Genomic DNA, 17,037 nt, shown 5'->3' on the forward strand with positions numbered 1-17,037 from the left:
AAGTGCATCTATCCATCATAAAAGTGCATCTATCCATCACAAAAGTGCATCTATCCATCACAAAAGTGCATCTGTCCATCACAAAAGTGCATCTATCCATCACAAAAGTGCTCCACATGGCTCTGGGGGGTTAATAAAGGAAGCAATGCATTCATGTAAGAAAAATATCCATATTTATAACTTTATAAAGTAAAATTCTAGCTTCTGGCCAAACTCTACTTAAGTCCGCACTACGTAAGTCTACTTACGCCTAAAGCACAACTTACGCAACTCATGACGTCAAAAGTAGCGTAGTGCATCATGGTGTAGCGCAAATATCAGCAGTGCGTCGCATTACTCGCATAAGTTGCACTTAGACTTAAGATGAATCCGTATGTCCGTTTTGCCGGAAGCTAGTTATTTTACTTGATAAAGTTTTAAATATGGATATTTTTCTTACACTAATGCAACGCATCAATTCAGAAGGCCTTTATTAACCCGTGTGAAGCACTTTTATAATGGATAGATGCACTTTTATAATGGATAGATGCACTTTTATGGACTTTATGGACTAGAACTCTGATTGTTATTGTCTGAAAGAAGAATGTCAAACACACCTAGATGACTTGAGGGCGATTAAATCAAGGGCTAATTTTCATTTTTGGGTGAATTATCCCTTTAACGGCTGTCATCATTTTCTCATTAAAGCCTCAGAACACTCCTGGTGGAAGAGTTGTATGTGATGATCTGCATGCGCTCTGCAGGGTGTGTGTTTCTCAGTGAGTTTGACAGTGTTGGTGCAGTGAGGAGAGTGATGTGTGTGTTTCTCAGTGAGTTTGGCAGTGTTGGTGCAGTGAAGAGTGTGATGTGTGTGTTTCTCAGTGAGTTTGACAGTGTTGGCGCATTGAAGAGTGTGATGTGTGTGTTTCTCAGTGAGTTTGGCAGTGTTGGCGCAGTGAAGAGAGTGATGTGTGTGTTTCTCAGTGAGTTTGACAGTGTTGGCGCATTGAAGAGTGTGATGTGTGTGTTTCTCAGTGAGTTTGGCAGTGTTAGTGCAGTGAAGAGAGTGATGTGTGTGTTTCTCAGTGAGTTTGACAGTGTTGGTGCAGTGAGGAGAGTGATGTGTGTGTTTCTCAGTGAGTTTGGCAGTGTTGGTGCAGTGAAGAGAGTGATGTGTGTGTTTCTCAGTGAGTTTGACAGTGTTGGCGCATTGAAGAGTGTGATGTGTGTGTTTCTCAGTGAGTTTGGCAGTGTTGGCGCAGTGAAGAGAGTGATGTGTGTGTTTCTCAGTGAGTTTGGCAGTGTTGGTGCAGTGAAGAGTGTGATGTGTGTGTTTCTCAGTGAGTTTGACAGTGTTGGTGCAGTGAAAAGAGTGGTGTGTGTGTTTCTCAGTGAGTTTGGCAGTGTTGGTGCAGTGAAGAGTGTGATGTGTGTGTTTCTCAGTGAGTTTGACAGTGTTGGCGCATTGAAGAGTGTGATGTGTGTGTTTCTCAGTGAGTTTGGCAGTGTTGGCGCAGTGAAGAGAGTGATGTGTGTGTTTCTCGGTGAGTTTGGCAGTGTTGGTGCAGTGAAGAGAGTGGTGTGTGTGTTTCTCAGTGAGTTTGGCAGTGTTGGCGCAGTGAAGAGAGTGATGTGTGTGTTTCTCAGGGAGTTTGGCAGTGATGGTGCAGTGAAGAGAGTGGTGTGTGTGTTTCTCAGTGAGTTTGGCAGTGCTGGCGCAGTGAAGAGAGTGGTGTGTGTGTTTCTCAGTGAGTTTGGCAGTGTTGGCGCAGTGAAGAGAGTGGTGTGTGTGTTTCTCAGTGAGTTTGACAGTGTTGGTGCAGTGAAGAGTGTGGTGTGTGTGTTTCTCAGTGAGTTTGGCAGTGTTGATGCAGTGAAGAGAGAGGTGTGTGTGTTTCTCAGTGAGTTTGGCAGTGTTGGCGCATTGAAGAGAGTGGTGTGTGTGTTTCTCTGTGAGTTTGGCAGTGTTGGTGCAGTGAAGAGAGTGGTGTGTGTGTTTCTCAGTGAGTTTGGCAGTGCTGGCGCAGTGAAGAGAGTGTTGTGTGAGTTTCTCAGTGAGTTTGACAGTGTTGGTGCAGTGAAGAGAGTGGTGTGTGTATGTTTCTCTGTGAGTTTGGCAGTGTTGGCGCAGTGAAGAGTGTGATGTGTGTGTTTCTCATTGAGTTTGACAGTGTTGGTGCAGTGAAGAGAGTGGTGTGTGTGTGTTTCTCTGTGAGTTTGGCAGTGTTGGTGCAGTGAAGAGAGTGGTGTATGTGTGTTTATCAGTGAGTTTGACAGTGTTGGTGCAGTGAAGAGAGTGGTGTGTGTGTGTTTCTCAGTGTGTTTGGCAGTGTTGGTGCAGTGAAGAGAGTGATGTGTGTGTTTCTCAGTGAGTTTGGCAGTGCTGGCGCAGTGAAGAGTGTGATGTGTGTGTTTCTCAGTGAGTTTGACAGTATTGGCGCAGTGAAGAGTGTGATGTGTGTGTTTCTCATTGAGTTTGGCAGTGTTGGCGCAGTGAAGAGATTAATGTGTGTGTTTCTCAGTGAGTTTGACAGTATTGGTGCAGTGAAGAGTGTGATGTGTGTGATTCTCAGTGAGTTTGACAGTGTTGGTGCAGTGAAGAGAGTGATGTTTGTATTTCTCAGTGAGTTTGGGAGTGTTGGCGCAGTGAAGAGAGTGATGTGTGTGTTTCTCAGTGAGTTTGCAGTGTTGGCGCAGTGAAGAGAGTAATGTGTGTGTTTCTCAGTGAGTTTGACAATATTGGTGCAGTGAAGAGTGTGATGTGTGTGTTTCTCAGTGAGTTTGATAGTATTGGCGTAGTGAAGAGAGTGATGTGTGTGTTTCTCAGTGAGTTTGGCAGTGTTGGTGCAGTGAAGAGTGTGATGTGTGTGTTTCTCAGTGAGTTTTGCAGTGTTGATGCAGTGAAGAGAGTGGTGTGTGTGTTTCTCAGTGAGTTTGGCAGTGTTGGTGCAGTGAAGAGAGTGATGTATGTGTTTCTCATTGAGTTTGGCAGTGTTGGCGCAGTGAAGAGAGTGATGTGTGTGTTTCTCAGTGAGTTTGACAGTGTTGGTGCAGTGAAGAGAGTAATGTGTGTGTTTCTCAGTGAGTTTGACAGTGTTGGCGCATTGAAGAGTGTGATGTGTGTGTTTCTCAGTGAGTTTGGCAGTGTTGGCGCAGTGAAGAGAGTGGTGTGTGTGTTTCTCAGTGAGTTTGACAGTGTTGGTGCAGTGAAGAGTGTGGTGTGTGTGTTTCTCAGTGAGTTTGGCAGTGTTGATGCAGTGAAGAGAGAGGTGTGTGTGTTTCTCAGTGAGTTTGGCAGTGTTGGCGCATTGAAGAGAGTGGTGTGTGTGTTTCTCTGTGAGTTTGGCAGTGTTGGTGCAGTGAAGAGAGTGGTGTGTGTGTTTCTCAGTGAGTTTGGCAGTGCTGGCGCAGTGAAGAGAGTGTTGTGTGAGTTTCTCAGTGAGTTTGACAGTGTTGGTGCAGTGAAGAGAGTGGTGTGTGTATGTTTCTCTGTGAGTTTGGCAGTGTTGGCGCAGTGAAGAGTGTGATGTGTGTGTTTCTCATTGAGTTTGACAGTGTTGGTGCAGTGAAGAGAGTGGTGTGTGTGTGTTTCTCTGTGAGTTTGGCAGTGTTGGTGCAGTGAAGAGAGTGGTGTATGTGTGTTTATCAGTGAGTTTGACAGTGTTGGTGCAGTGAAGAGAGTGGTGTGTGTGTGTTTCTCAGTGTGTTTGGCAGTGTTGGTGCAGTGAAGAGAGTGATGTGTGTGTTTCTCAGTGAGTTTGGCAGTGCTGGCGCAGTGAAGAGTGTGATGTGTGTGTTTCTCAGTGAGTTTGACAGTATTGGCGCAGTGAAGAGTGTGATGTGTGTGTTTCTCATTGAGTTTGGCAGTGTTGGCGCAGTGAAGAGATTAATGTGTGTGTTTCTCAGTGAGTTTGACAGTATTGGTGCAGTGAAGAGTGTGATGTGTGTGATTCTCAGTGAGTTTGACAGTGTTGGTGCAGTGAAGAGAGTGATGTTTGTATTTCTCAGTGAGTTTGGGAGTGTTGGCGCAGTGAAGAGAGTGATGTGTGTGTTTCTCAGTGAGTTTGCAGTGTTGGCGCAGTGAAGAGAGTAATGTGTGTGTTTCTCAGTGAGTTTGACAATATTGGTGCAGTGAAGAGTGTGATGTGTGTGTTTCTCAGTGAGTTTGATAGTATTGGCGTAGTGAAGAGAGTGATGTGTGTGTTTCTCAGTGAGTTTGGCAGTGTTGGTGCAGTGAAGAGTGTGATGTGTGTGTTTCTCAGTGAGTTTTGCAGTGTTGATGCAGTGAAGAGAGTGGTGTGTGTGTTTCTCAGTGAGTTTGGCAGTGTTGGTGCAGTGAAGAGAGTGATGTATGTGTTTCTCATTGAGTTTGGCAGTGTTGGCGCAGTGAAGAGAGTGATGTGTGTGTTTCTCAGTGAGTTTGACAGTGTTGGTGCAGTGAAGAGAGTAATGTGTGTGTTTCTCAGTGAGTTTGACAGTGTTGGTGCAGTGAAGAGTGTGATGTGTGTGCTTCTCAGTGAGTTTGGCAGTGTTGGTGCAGTGAAGAGAGTGATGTGTGTGTTTCTCAGTGAGTTTGGCAGTGTTGGCGCAGTGAAGAGAGTAATGTGTGTGTTTCTCAGTGAGTTTGGCAGTGTTGGCGCAGTGAAGAGATTGGTGTGCGTGTTTCTAAATGAGTTTGGCAGTGTTGGCACAGTGAAGAGAGTGGTGTGTGTGTGTTTCTCAGTGAGTTTGGCAGTGTTGGTGCAGTGTAGAGAGTGGTGTGTGTGTGTTTCTCAGTGAGTTTGGCAGTGTTGGTGCAGTGAAGAGTGTGATGTGTGTGTTTCTCAGTGAGTTTTGGCAGTGTTGGTGCAGTGAAGAGAGTGGTGTGTGTGTATCTCAGTGAGTTTGGCAGTGTTGGTGCAGTGAAGAGAGTGATGTGTGTGTTTCTCAGTGAGTTTGGCAGTGTTGGCGCAGTGAAGAGTGTGGTGTGTGTGTTTCTCAGTGAGTTTGGCAGTGTTGGTGCAGTGAAGAGAGTAATGTGTGTGTTTCTCAGTGAGTTTGACAGTATTGGTGCAGTGAAGAGTGTGATGTGTGTGTTTCTCAGTGAGTTTGACAGTGTTGGTGCAGTGAAGAGAGTGATGTTTGTGTTTCTCAGTGAGTTTGGGAGTGTTGGCGCAGTGAAGAGAGTGATGTGTGTGTTTCTCAGTGAGTTTGGCAGTGTTGGCGCAGTGAAGAGAGTAATGTGTGTGTTTCTCAGTGAGTTTGACAGTATTGGTGCAGTGAAGAGTGTGATGTGTGTGTTTCTCAGTGAGTTTGACAGTATTGGCGCAGTAAAGAGAGTGGTGTGTGTGTTTCTCAGTGAGTTTTGCAGTGTTGGTGCAGTGAAGAGAGTGATGTGTGTGTTTCTCAGTGAGTTTGGCAGTGTTGGCGCAGTGAAGAGAGTAATGTGTGTGTTTCTCAGTGAGTTTGACAGTATTGGTGCAGTGAAGAGTGTGATGTGTGTGTTTCTCAGTGAGTTTGACAGTATTGGCGCAGTAAATAGAGTGGTGTGTGTGTTTCTCAGTGAGTTTGGCAGTGTTGGCGCAGTGAAGAGAGTGATGTGTTTTTTTCTCTGTGAGTTTGGCCGTGTTTACGCAGTGAAGAGAGTGGTGTGTGTGTTTCTCAGTGAGTTTGACAGTATTGGTGCAGTGAAGAGTGTGATGTGTGTGTTTCTCGGTGAGTTTGACAGTATTGGCGCAGTGAAGTGAGTGGTGTGTGTGTTTCTCAGTGAGTTTTGCAGTGTTGGTGCAGTGAAGAGAGTGGTGTGTGTGTTTCTCAGTGAGTTTGACAGTATTGGCGCAGTGAAGAGAGTAGTGTGTGTTTCTCAGTGAGTTTGACAGTGTTGGTGCAGTGAAGAGTGTGATGTGTGTGTTTCTCAGTGAGTTTGGCAGTGTTGGTGAAGTGAAGAGAGTAATGTGTGTGTTTCTCAGTGAGTTTGACAGTATTGGTGCAGTGAAGAGTGTGATGTGTGTGTTTCTCAGTGAGTTTGACAGTGTTGGTGCAGTGAAGAGAGTGATGTGTGTGTTTCTCAGTGAGTTTGACAGTATTGGCGCAGTGAAGAGAGTGGTGTGTGTGTTTCTCAGTGAGTTTTGCAGTGTTGGTGCAGTGAAGAGAGTGATGTGTGTGTTTCTCAGTGAGTTTGGCAGTGTTTGAGCAGTGAAGAGAGTGGTGTGTTTTTTTTCTCAGTGAGTTTGGCCGTGTTTACGCAGTGAAGAGAGTGGTGTGTGTGTTTCTTAGTGAGTTTGGCAGTGTTGGTGCAGTGAAGAGAGTGATGTGTGTGTTTCTCAGTGAGTTTGGCAGTGTTGGCGCAGTGAAGAGTGTGATTTGTGTGTTTCTCAGTGAGTTTGGCAGTGTTGGTGCAGTTAAGAGAGTGGTGTGTGTGTTTCTCAGTGAGTTTGGCAGTGTTGGCGCAGTGAAGAGTGTGGTGTGTGTGTTTCTCAGAGTTGGGCAGTGTTGGCGCAGTGAAGAGTGTCATGTGTGTGTTTCTCAGTGAGTTTGGCAGTGTTGGCGCAGTGAAGAGAGTAATGTGTGTGTTTCTCAGTGAGTTTGACAGTATATGTGCAGTGAAGAGTGTGATGTGTGTGTTTCTCAGTGAGTTTGGCAGTGTTGGTGCAGTGAAGAGAGTGGTGTGTGTGTTTCTCAGTGAGTTTGGCAGTGTTGGTGCAGTGAAGAGAGTGATGTGTGTGTTTCTCAGTGAGTTTGGCAGTGTTGGCACAGTGAAGAGAGTAATGTGTGTGTTTCTCACTGAGTTTGACAGTATTGGTGCAGTCGAGAGTGTGATGTGTGTGTTTCTCAGTGAGTTTGACAGTATTGGCACAGTGAAGAGAGTGGTGTGTGTGTTTCTCAGTGAGTTTTGCAGTGTTGGTGCACTGAAGAGAGTGGTGTGTGTGTTTCTCAGTGAGTTTGGCAGTGTTTGCGCAGTGAAGAGAGTGGAGTGTTTTTTTTCTCAGTGAGTTTGGGAGTGTTTGCGCAGTGAAGAGAGTGGTGTGTGTGTTTCTCAGTGAGTTTGGCAGTGTTGGTGCAGTGAAGAGAGTGATGTGTGTGTTTCTCAGTGAGTTTGGCAGTGTTGGCGCAGTGAAGAGAGTGATGTGTGTGTTTCTCAGTGAGTTTGGCAGTGTTGGCGCAGTGAAGAGAGTGATGTGTGTGTTTCTCAGTGAGTTTGACAGTATTGGTGCAGTGAAGAGTGTGATGTGTGTGTTTCTCGGTGAGTTTGACAGTATTGGCGCAGTGAAGTGAGTGGTGTGTGTGTTTCTCAGTGAGTTTTGCAGTGTTGGTGCAGTGAAGAGAGTGGTGTGTGTGTTTCTCAGTGAGTTTGGCAGTGTTTGCGCAGTGAAGAGAGTGGTGTGTTTTTTTCTCAGTGAATTTGGGAGTGTTTGCGCAGTGAAGAGAGTGGTGTGTGTGTTTCTCAGTGAGTTTGGCAGTGTTGGTGCAGTGAAGAGAGTGATGTGTGTTTTTCTCAGTGAGTTTGGAGGTGTTGACGCTGTGAAGAGAGTGATGTGTGTGTTTCTCAGTGAGTTTGGCAGTGTTTGCGCAGTGAAGAGAGTGATGTGTGTGTTTCTCAGTGAGTTTGGCAGTGTTGGTGCAGTGAAGAGAGTGGTGTGTGTGTTTCTGAGGGAGTTTGGCTGTTTTGGTGCAGTGAAGAGAGTGGTGTGTGTGTTTCTGAGGGAGTTTGGCAGTGTTGGTGCAGTGAATAGAGTGGTGTGTGTGTTTCTCAGTGAGTTTGGCAGTGTTTGTGCAGTGAAGAGAGTGATGTGTGTGTTTCTCAGTGAGTTTGGCAGTGTTGGTGCAGTGAAGAGAGTGGTTTGTGTTTTTCTCAGTGAGTTTGGCAGTGTTGGCGCAGTGAAGAGACTGATGTGTGTGTTTCTCAGTGAGTTTTGCAGTGTTGGTGCAGTGAAGAGAGTGATGTGTGTGTTTCTCAGTGAGTTTGGCAGTGTTGGCGCAGTGAAGAGAGTAATGTGTGTGTTTCTCAGTGAGTTTGACAGTATTGGTGCAGTGAAGAGTGTGATGTGTGTGTTTCTCAGTGAGTTTGACAGTATTGGCGCAGTAAATAGAGTGGTGTGTGTGTTTCTCAGTGAGTTTGGCAGTGTTGGCGCAGTGAAGAGAGTGATGTGTTTTTTTCTCTGTGAGTTTGGCCGTGTTTACGCAGTGAAGAGAGTGGTGTGTGTGTTTCTCAGTGAGTTTGACAGTATTGGTGCAGTGAAGAGTGTGATGTGTGTGTTTCTCGGTGAGTTTGACAGTATTGGCGCAGTGAAGTGAGTGGTGTGTGTGTTTCTCAGTGAGTTTTGCAGTGTTGGTGCAGTGAAGAGAGTGGTGTGTGTGTTTCTCAGTGAGTTTGACAGTATTGGCGCAGTGAAGAGAGTAGTGTGTGTTTCTCAGTGAGTTTGACAGTGTTGGTGCAGTGAAGAGTGTGATGTGTGTGTTTCTCAGTGAGTTTGGCAGTGTTGGTGAAGTGAAGAGAGTAATGTGTGTGTTTCTCAGTGAGTTTGACAGTATTGGTGCAGTGAAGAGTGTGATGTGTGTGTTTCTCAGTGAGTTTGACAGTGTTGGTGCAGTGAAGAGAGTGATGTTTGTGTTTCTCAGTGAGTTTGGGAGTGTTGGCGCAGTGAAGAGAGTGATGTGTGTGTTTCTCAGTGAGTTTGGCAGTGTTGGCGCAGTGAAGAGAGTAATGTGTGTGTTTCTCAGTGAGTTTGGCAGTATTGGTGCAGTGAAGAGTGTGATGTGTGTGTTTCTCAGTGAGTTTGACAGTATTGGCGCAGTGAAGAGAGTGGTGTGTGTGTTTCTCAGTGAGTTTTGCAGTGTTGGTGCAGTGAAGAGAGTGATGTGTGTGTTTCTCAGTGAGTTTGGCAGTGTTTGAGCAGTGAAGAGAGTGGTGTGTTTTTTTTCTCAGTGAGTTTGGCCGTGTTTACGCAGTGAAGAGAGTGGTGTGTGTGTTTCTTAGTGAGTTTGGCAGTGTTGGTGCAGTGAAGAGAGTGATGTGTGTGTTTCTCAGTGAGTTTGGCAGTGTTGGCGCAGTGAAGAGTGTGATTTGTGTGTTTCTCAGTGAGTTTGGCAGTGTTGGTGCAGTTAAGAGAGTGGTGTGTGTGTTTCTCAGTGAGTTTGGCAGTGTTGGCGCAGTGAAGAGTGTGGTGTGTGTGTTTCTCAGAGTTGGGCAGTGTTGGCGCAGTGAAGAGTGTCATGTGTGTGTTTCTCAGTGAGTTTGGCAGTGTTGGCGCAGTGAAGAGAGTAATGTGTGTGTTTCTCAGTGAGTTTGACAGTATATGTGCAGTGAAGAGTGTGATGTGTGTGTTTCTCAGTGAGTTTGGCAGTGTTGGTGCAGTGAAGAGAGTGGTGTGTGTGTTTCTCAGTGAGTTTGGCAGTGTTGGTGCAGTGAAGAGAGTGATGTGTGTGTTTCTCAGTGAGTTTGGCAGTGTTGGCACAGTGAAGAGAGTAATGTGTGTGTTTCTCACTGAGTTTGACAGTATTGGTGCAGTCGAGAGTGTGATGTGTGTGTTTCTCAGTGAGTTTGACAGTATTGGCACAGTGAAGAGAGTGGTGTGTGTGTTTCTCAGTGAGTTTTGCAGTGTTGGTGCACTGAAGAGAGTGGTGTGTGTGTTTCTCAGTGAGTTTGGCAGTGTTTGCGCAGTGAAGAGAGTGGAGTGTTTTTTTTCTCAGTGAGTTTGGGAGTGTTTGCGCAGTGAAGAGAGTGGTGTGTGTGTTTCTCAGTGAGTTTGGCAGTGTTGGTGCAGTGAAGAGAGTGATGTGTGTGTTTCTCAGTGAGTTTGGCAGTGAAGAGAGTGATGTGTGTGTTTCTCAGTGAGTTTGGCAGTGTTGGCGCAGTGAAGAGAGTGATGTGTGTGTTTCTCAGTGAGTTTGACAGTATTGGTGCAGTGAAGAGTGTGATGTGTGTGTTTCTCGGTGAGTTTGACAGTATTGGCGCAGTGAAGTGAGTGGTGTGTGTGTTTCTCAGTGAGTTTTGCAGTGTTGGTGCAGTGAAGAGAGTGGTGTGTGTGTTTCTCAGTGAGTTTGGCAGTGTTTGCGCAGTGAAGAGAGTGGTGTGTTTTTTTCTCAGTGAATTTGGGAGTGTTTGCGCAGTGAAGAGAGTGGTGTGTGTGTTTCTCAGTGAGTTTGGCAGTGTTGGTGCAGTGAAGAGAGTGATGTGTGTTTTTCTCAGTGAGTTTGGAGGTGTTGACGCTGTGAAGAGAGTGATGTGTGTGTTTCTCAGTGAGTTTGGCAGTGTTTGCGCAGTGAAGAGAGTGATGTGTGTGTTTCTCAGTGAGTTTGGCAGTGTTGGTGCAGTGAAGAGAGTGGTGTGTGTGTTTCTGAGGGAGTTTGGCTGTTTTGGTGCAGTGAAGAGAGTGGTGTGTGTGTTTCTGAGGGAGTTTGGCAGTGTTGGTGCAGTGAATAGAGTGGTGTGTGTGTTTCTCAGTGAGTTTGGCAGTGTTTGTGCAGTGAAGAGAGTGATGTGTGTGTTTCTCAGTGAGTTTGGCAGTGTTGGTGCAGTGAAGAGAGTGGTTTGTGTTTTTCTCAGTGAGTTTGACAGTATTGGCGCAGTGAAGAGAGTGGTGTGTGTGTTTCTCAGTGAGTTTGACAGTGTTGGTGCAGTGAAGAGAGTGGTGTGTGTGTGTTTCTCAGTGAGTTTGACATTGTTGGTGCAGTGAAGAGTCTGGTGTGTGTGTTTCTCAGTGAGTTTGGCAGTGTTGGTGCAGTGAAGAGAGTGATGTGTGTGTTTCTCAGTGAGTTTGGCAGTGTTGGTGCAGTGAAGAGAGTGATGTGTGTGCTTCTCAGTGAGTTTGGCAGTGTTGGCGCAGTGAAGAGAGTGATGTGTGTGTTTCTCAGTGAGTTTGACAGTATTGGCGCAGTGAAGAGAGTAGTGTGTGTTTCTCAGTGAGTTTGACAGTGTTGGTGCAGTGAAGAGTGTGATGTGTGTGTTTCTCAGTGAGTTTGGCAGTGTTGGTGAAGTGAAGAGAGTAATGTGTGTGTTTCTCAGTGAGTTTGGCAGTGTTAGTGCATTGAAGAGAGTGATGTGTGTGTTTCTCAGTGAGTTTGGCAGTGTTGGTGCAGTGAAGAGAGTAATGTGTGTGTTTCTCAGTGAGTTTGGCAGTGTTAGTGCAGTGAAGAGAGTGATGTGTGTGTTTCTCAGTGAGTTTGGCAGTGCTGGCGCAGTGAAGAGTGTGATGTGTGTGTTTCTCAGTGAGTTTGACAGTATTGGCGCAGTGAAGAGTGTGATGTGTGTGTTTCTCATTGAGTTTGGCAGTGTTGGCGCAGTGAAGAGAGTGATGTGTGTGTTTCTCAGTGAGTTTGGCAGTGTTGGTGCAGTGAAAAGAATGATGTGTGTGTTTCTCAGTGAGTTTGGCAGTGTTGGTGCAGTGAAGATAGTGATGTGTGTGTTTCTCAGTGAGTTTGGCAGTGTTGGTGCAGTGAAGAGAGTGATGTGTGTGTTTCTCAGTGAGTTTGGCAGTGTTGGCGCAGTGAAGAGAGTGATGTGCGTGTTTCTCAGTGAGTTTGACAGTATTGGCGCAGTGAAGAGTGTAGTGTGTGTTTCTCAGTGAGTTTGACAGTGTTGGTGCAGTGAAGAGTGTGATGTGTGTGTTTCTCAGTGAGTGTGGCAGTGTTGGTGAAGTGAAGAGAGTAATGTGTGTGTTTCTCAGTGAGTTTGGCAGTGTTAGTGCAGTGAAGAGAGTGATGTGTGTGTTTCTCAGTGAGTTTGGCAGTGTTGGCGCAGTGAAGAGAGTGATGTTTGTGTTTCTCAGTGAGTTTGGCAGTGTTAGTGCAGTGAAGAGAGTGGTGTGTGTGTTTCTCAGTGAGTTTGGCAGTGTTAGTGCAGTGAAGAGAGTGATGTGTGTGTTTCTCAGTGAGTTTGGCAGTGTTGGCGCAGTGAAGAGAGTGATGTTTGTGTTTCTCAGTGAGTTTGGCAGTGTTGGTGCAGTGAAGAGAGTGGTGTGTGTGTTTCTCAGTGAGTTTGGCAGTGTTGGTGCAGTGAAGAGAGTGGTGTGTGTGTGTTTCTCAGTGAGTTTGACATTGTTGGTGCAGTGAAGAGTCTGGTGTGTGTGTTTCTCAGTGAGTTTGGCAGTGTTGGTGCAGTGAAGAGAGTGATGTGTGTGTTTCTCAGTGAGTTTGGCAGTGTTGGTGCAGTGAAGATAGTGATGTGTGTGTTTCTCAGTGAGTTTGGCAGTGTTGGTGCAGTGAAGAGAGTGATGTGTGTGTTTCTCAGTGAGTTTGGCAGTGTTGGCGCAGTGAAGAGAGTGATGTGTGTGTTTCTCAGTGAGTTTGACAGTATTGGCGCAGTGAAGAGAGTAGTGTGTGTGTTTCTCAGTGAGTTTGGCAGTGTTGGCGCAGTGAAGAGTGTGGTGTGTGTGTTTCTCAGTGAGTTTGGCAGTGTTGGTGCAGTGAAGAGAGTAATGTGTGTGTTTCTCAGTGTGTTTGGCAGTGTTGGTGCAGTGAAGAGAGTAATGTGTGTGTTTCTCAGTGTGTTTGGCAGTGGTGGTGCAGTGAAGAGTGTGATGTGTGTGTTTCTCAGTGAGTTTGGCAGTGTTGGTGAAGTGAAGAGAGTAATGTGTGTGTTTCTCAGTGAGTTTGGCAGTGTTAGTGCAGTGAAGAGAGTGATGTGTGTGTTTCTCAGTGAGTTTGGCAGTGTTGGTGCAGTGAAGAGAGTGGTGTGTGTGTTTCTCAGTGAGTTTGGCAGTGTTAGTGCAGTGAAGAGAGTGATGTGTGTGTTTCTCAGTGATTTTGGCAGTGTTGGTGCAGTGAAGAGAGTGCTGTGTGTGTTTCTCAGTGAGTTTGGCAGTGTTAGTGCAGTGAAGAGAGTGATGTGTGTGTTTCTCAGTGAGTTTGGCAGTGTTGGTGCAGTGAAGAGAGTGGTGTGTGTGTTTCTCAGTGAGTTTGGCAGTGTTAGTGCAGTGAAGAGAGTGATGTGTGTGTTTCTCAGTGATTTTGGCAGTGTTGGTGCAGTGAAGAGAGTGCTGTGTGTGTTTCTCAGTGAGTTTGGCAGTGTTAGTGCAGTGAAGAGAGTGATGTGTGTGTTTCTCAGTGAGTTTGGCAGTGTTGGCGCAGTGAAGAGACTGATGTGTGTGTTTCTCAGTGAGTTTGACAGTGTTGGTGCAGTGAAGAGAGTAATGTGTGTGTTTCTCAGTGAGTTTGGCAGTGTTGGTGCAGTGAAGAGAGTAATGTGTGTGTTTCTCTGTGAGTTTGGCAGTGTTAGTGCAGTGAAGAGAGTGATGTGTGTGTTTCTCAGTGAGTTTGGCAGTTTTGGCGCAGTGAAGAGACTGATGTGTGTGTTTCTCATTGAGTTTGGCAGTGTTGGCGCAGTGAAGAGAGTGATGTGTGTGTTTCTCAGTGAGTTTGGCAGTGTTGGTGCAGTGAAAAGAGTGATGTGTGTGTTTCTCAGTGAGTTTGGCAGTGTTGGTGCAGTGAAGAGAGTGGTGTGTGTGTTTCTCAGTGAGTTTGGCAGTGTTAGTGCAGTGAAGAGAGTGATGTGTGTGTTTCTCAGTGAGTTTGGCAGTGTTGGCGCAGTGAAGAGACTGATGTGTGTGTTTCTCAGTGAGTTTGACAGTGTTGGTGCAGTGAAGAGAGTAATGTGTGTGTTTCTCAGTGAGTTTGGCAGTGTTGGTGCAGTGAAGAGAGTAATGTGTGTGTTTCTCTGTGAGTTTGGCAGTGTTAGTGCAGTGAAGAGAGTGATGTGTGTGTTTCTCAGTGAGTTTGGCAGTGTTGGCGCAGTGAAGAGACTGATGTGTGTGTTTCTCATTGAGTTTGGCAGTGTTGGCGCAGTGAAGAGAGTGATGTGTGTGTTTCTCAGTGAGTTTGGCAGTGTTGGTGCAGTGAAAAGAGTGATGTGTGTGTTTCTCAGTGAGTTTGGCAGTGTTGGTGCAGTGAAGATAGTGATGTGTGTGTTTCTCAGTGAGTTTGGCAGTGTTAGTGCAGTGAAGAGAGTAATGTGTGTGTTTCTCAGTGAGTTTGGCAGTGTTGGCGCAGTGAAGAGTGTGGTGTGTGTGTTTCTCAGTGAGTTTGGCAGTGTTGGTGCAGTGAAGAGAGTAATGTGTGTGTTTCTCAGTGTGTTTGGCAGTGTTGGTGCAGTGAAGAGAGTAATGTGTGTGTTTCTCAGTGAGTTTGGCAGTGGTGGTGCAGTGAAGAGTGTGATGTGTGTGTTTCTCAGTGAGTTTGGCAGTGTTGGTGCAGTGAAGAGAGTAATGTGTGTGTTTCTCAGTGAGTTTGGCAGTGTTGGTGCAGTGAAGAGAGTGATGTGTGTGTTTCTCAGTGAGTTTTGCAGTGTTGGTGCAGTGAATAGAGTGGTGTTTGTGTTTCTCAGTGAATTTGACAGTATTGGTGCAGTGAAGAGAGTGATGTGTGTGTTTCTCAGTGAGTTTGGCAGTGTTGGTGCAGTGAAGAGAGGGGTGTTTGTGTTTCTCAGTGAATTTGACAGTATTGGTGCAGTGAAGAGAGTGGTGTGTGTGTTTCTCACCCATGCCGGCCTCTGCCAGGCCCTTTCTGACGAGATCCTCACGATTTTGCCTGCTGGGCACTTTCCTCTCCAGCGCTGCAGATGCCATCAGATAGAGTTACATATAAATCTCACTGAACACAAATACTACAACCCTGCCGTCAGTAAATCGATCGCTAACGCTTTTGGAGAGATACTAATAATCGTTTATAAAAATAAGAGCTTTCAATATGAATCTGATATTGTGTGTAATAAATGAAAACAATGTTAATTTTTTAACACCATTAAAAAATTAATTCAATTTGTCATTAGAACTCTTTTATTCCACCACCAGTATGCAATTACAAAGCAAAAGGTATAAGGTCAAACTTTATTCGTAATAAAAGTCATAACTAAAGACTGATGTCAAGGATAAGCTCTAAAATATATTTTGTTTAGGTAAAAACTGCTAAAAAAATAATATTTATAAAACCCCATTTAATTACAAATCATTAGAAAAGCTGTCAAAACTTCTGTAATTATGGAATCTATTAATTTAATAATTAGAATTTAAATATTTATAATTATATTATTTAATTACTTATTGTTATTATTATTATTATACATATATTTTTATATATTTTGAAATACATTTAAAAATACTATTATTTTTAATAATAAATATTTTATTATTCATTTCTTAATATTATTTAATAAAAGAATATAATATGTAAACATATTTGTTTTAATAAAATAATATTTTTATATAAATAAAAACAATATTTTTTCAAATAATTCAAAATTTCAAATACATAAAAAAGTTGTATTACAATTATTTTTAATAACAAATATTTTATTATTAATGTTTATTTATTGTTATATTTGTATAATAATAATAATAATAATAATAATAATAACAATTTAATAATATATAAATATATATTAAAAAATAATAATTATAATTTTATATATTTTATATTTATAAAATATAAATATCATAATAATTATATTTTATATATTTATATTTTATAACCTTTCAAGGGTAAATATTTAATTAAACTAAAAGAAATTGCCACTCCTAGTTTCTACATATAAAGCAAGTTTGAAGATGAGCAGCGATTAAATAATGTCTTTGTCAAGGTGGCCTTAGAGTCAGAAAGGCTGAGAATTAGTGCCTTATAGCTTTATAAAACAGTTATTACATAATAAAATATTACACAGAATTTCATTAAAAGTCATTTAATTAAATTAATGAATTGGGATCAGTAAGTTTGTCACTTGACCAAATCTGTGGCATAATTTTGATTAAATAAAGAAAATAATTTTGATTATTTGCATTGACCGACAAATATAGACAAAGCAACCTAAAGCAATATTGTTTCTAAATTGTATGTTAATCAAAATTAACTTCTTGTTTATTGAGCAACTGTATAAAATAAGTATCACACAAGCAATGGTGCCGTCGAGCTGTGATTCGGCTATAGTGATTCGAAGTCACAGTTGCTCATTTTGATATATAGCTGAATCACACTGTTACTTCAGTGATTTTTCTTAAATTCAGCACATTAACCTGTCAGAATCCAGAACTAGAAATATTATTTTTTATTATTGCCATTATATTAGTATAATGAAATAACATGACAGCAAGGACGTTTATTTGATGGGGAAATAATGATCAATGTTATGTTTTAGAAGTTATTATTCAACATTTAGATGTTGTTTCTTAACTCACCTGTAGAGCCCTGCCTCAGTTTTTCATTTTTCTTTTTCCTCCACTTCCAGGGCTTGAAGATTCGTCCCAGGCTGGCCAGTTTACTGTTGCGGCGGATGGGGGGAGTTCGGACCCCGGACACCAGACAACCAGAATGAAGTGTTCTGTGCTGATCCATCACATCTACGCAAAAAAACAGACAAGCAGAAATGAAGTTTGCATCAGAAACTAATCTTTCAGATTATAAAAACAAGCAAAAATCATATTTGCAGTAATGCACTTTAATGCAGCTGTAGTAATCAACAAGAACACTGCCTCAGCATTAAATTAAGCATTTAAAACGCATCTCCAGCGGCCATCTGGTTTGAGTCGGTCTGTTTCAGTCAGAATGAATCCAGTCCTATTTCTAAAAGTTCTGTTTATATAAGTATATTGCAATCCGATTCACATTAAATATTTTGCAAGAACAGAACCGAAGAAAGCTGTGATAATGTCATCAGAGCTACGGCAAGTGTAATTGTCTTTTCTTTCTTTTTTTTTTTTTTGCCTTGATGACATATCTAAATAGAAAGCGGACACATTTGACAAAATAAGTTTTTAGCAACCATTTCAGGTTTTTACATGACAGCTTTTTTAAATCCAATTGAGCCATTAATCTGATTCTAAACAAATTATTTGTGTGCAAGTAAACATAGCTCCTGAATGCATCACAAAACATTTTGGACCCCGTTTACGCCAGTATTTAGTGTCGAGCACTAACATCAGATCACCTGAGACAGATGTTAATAACAGCTGGAAAAGAGGCCAGTAAGAGCCAAAGATGCTCCATGGGGAGCGAATGGTGTCTGTCCAAGCATTTGCTGTGCCAACACAATTTGTTTACCAAGGTGGAACAGCATATGGGTCATCTCTCCTGACGCAAAACATTACTATTAAT

At 43.4% G+C, this 17,037-nt stretch overlaps 1 protein-coding gene across 1 annotated transcript in view; it reads right to left on the reverse strand.

Moving 5' to 3' along the window:
* Positions 1-17,037, reverse strand: part of phactr3b (phosphatase and actin regulator 3b) — a 107,151-nt gene that overhangs the window by 56,906 nt on the left and 33,208 nt on the right. The window contains exons 2-3 of the mRNA XM_077202627.1: positions 16,122-16,283; positions 14,432-14,506 (exon numbers count right to left, since the gene is read on the reverse strand). Coding sequence (XP_077058742.1) covers positions 14,432-14,506; positions 16,122-16,283 — 237 coding nt within the window. The remainder of the gene's footprint in view (positions 1-14,431; positions 14,507-16,121; positions 16,284-17,037) is intronic.

This window comes from Siphateles boraxobius, unplaced genomic scaffold (genome assembly GCF_051911475.1).
Source record: "Siphateles boraxobius isolate OS27281-9 unplaced genomic scaffold, OSU_SipBor_1 5, whole genome shotgun sequence".
NCBI lineage: Eukaryota > Metazoa > Chordata > Actinopteri > Cypriniformes > Leuciscidae > Siphateles > Siphateles boraxobius.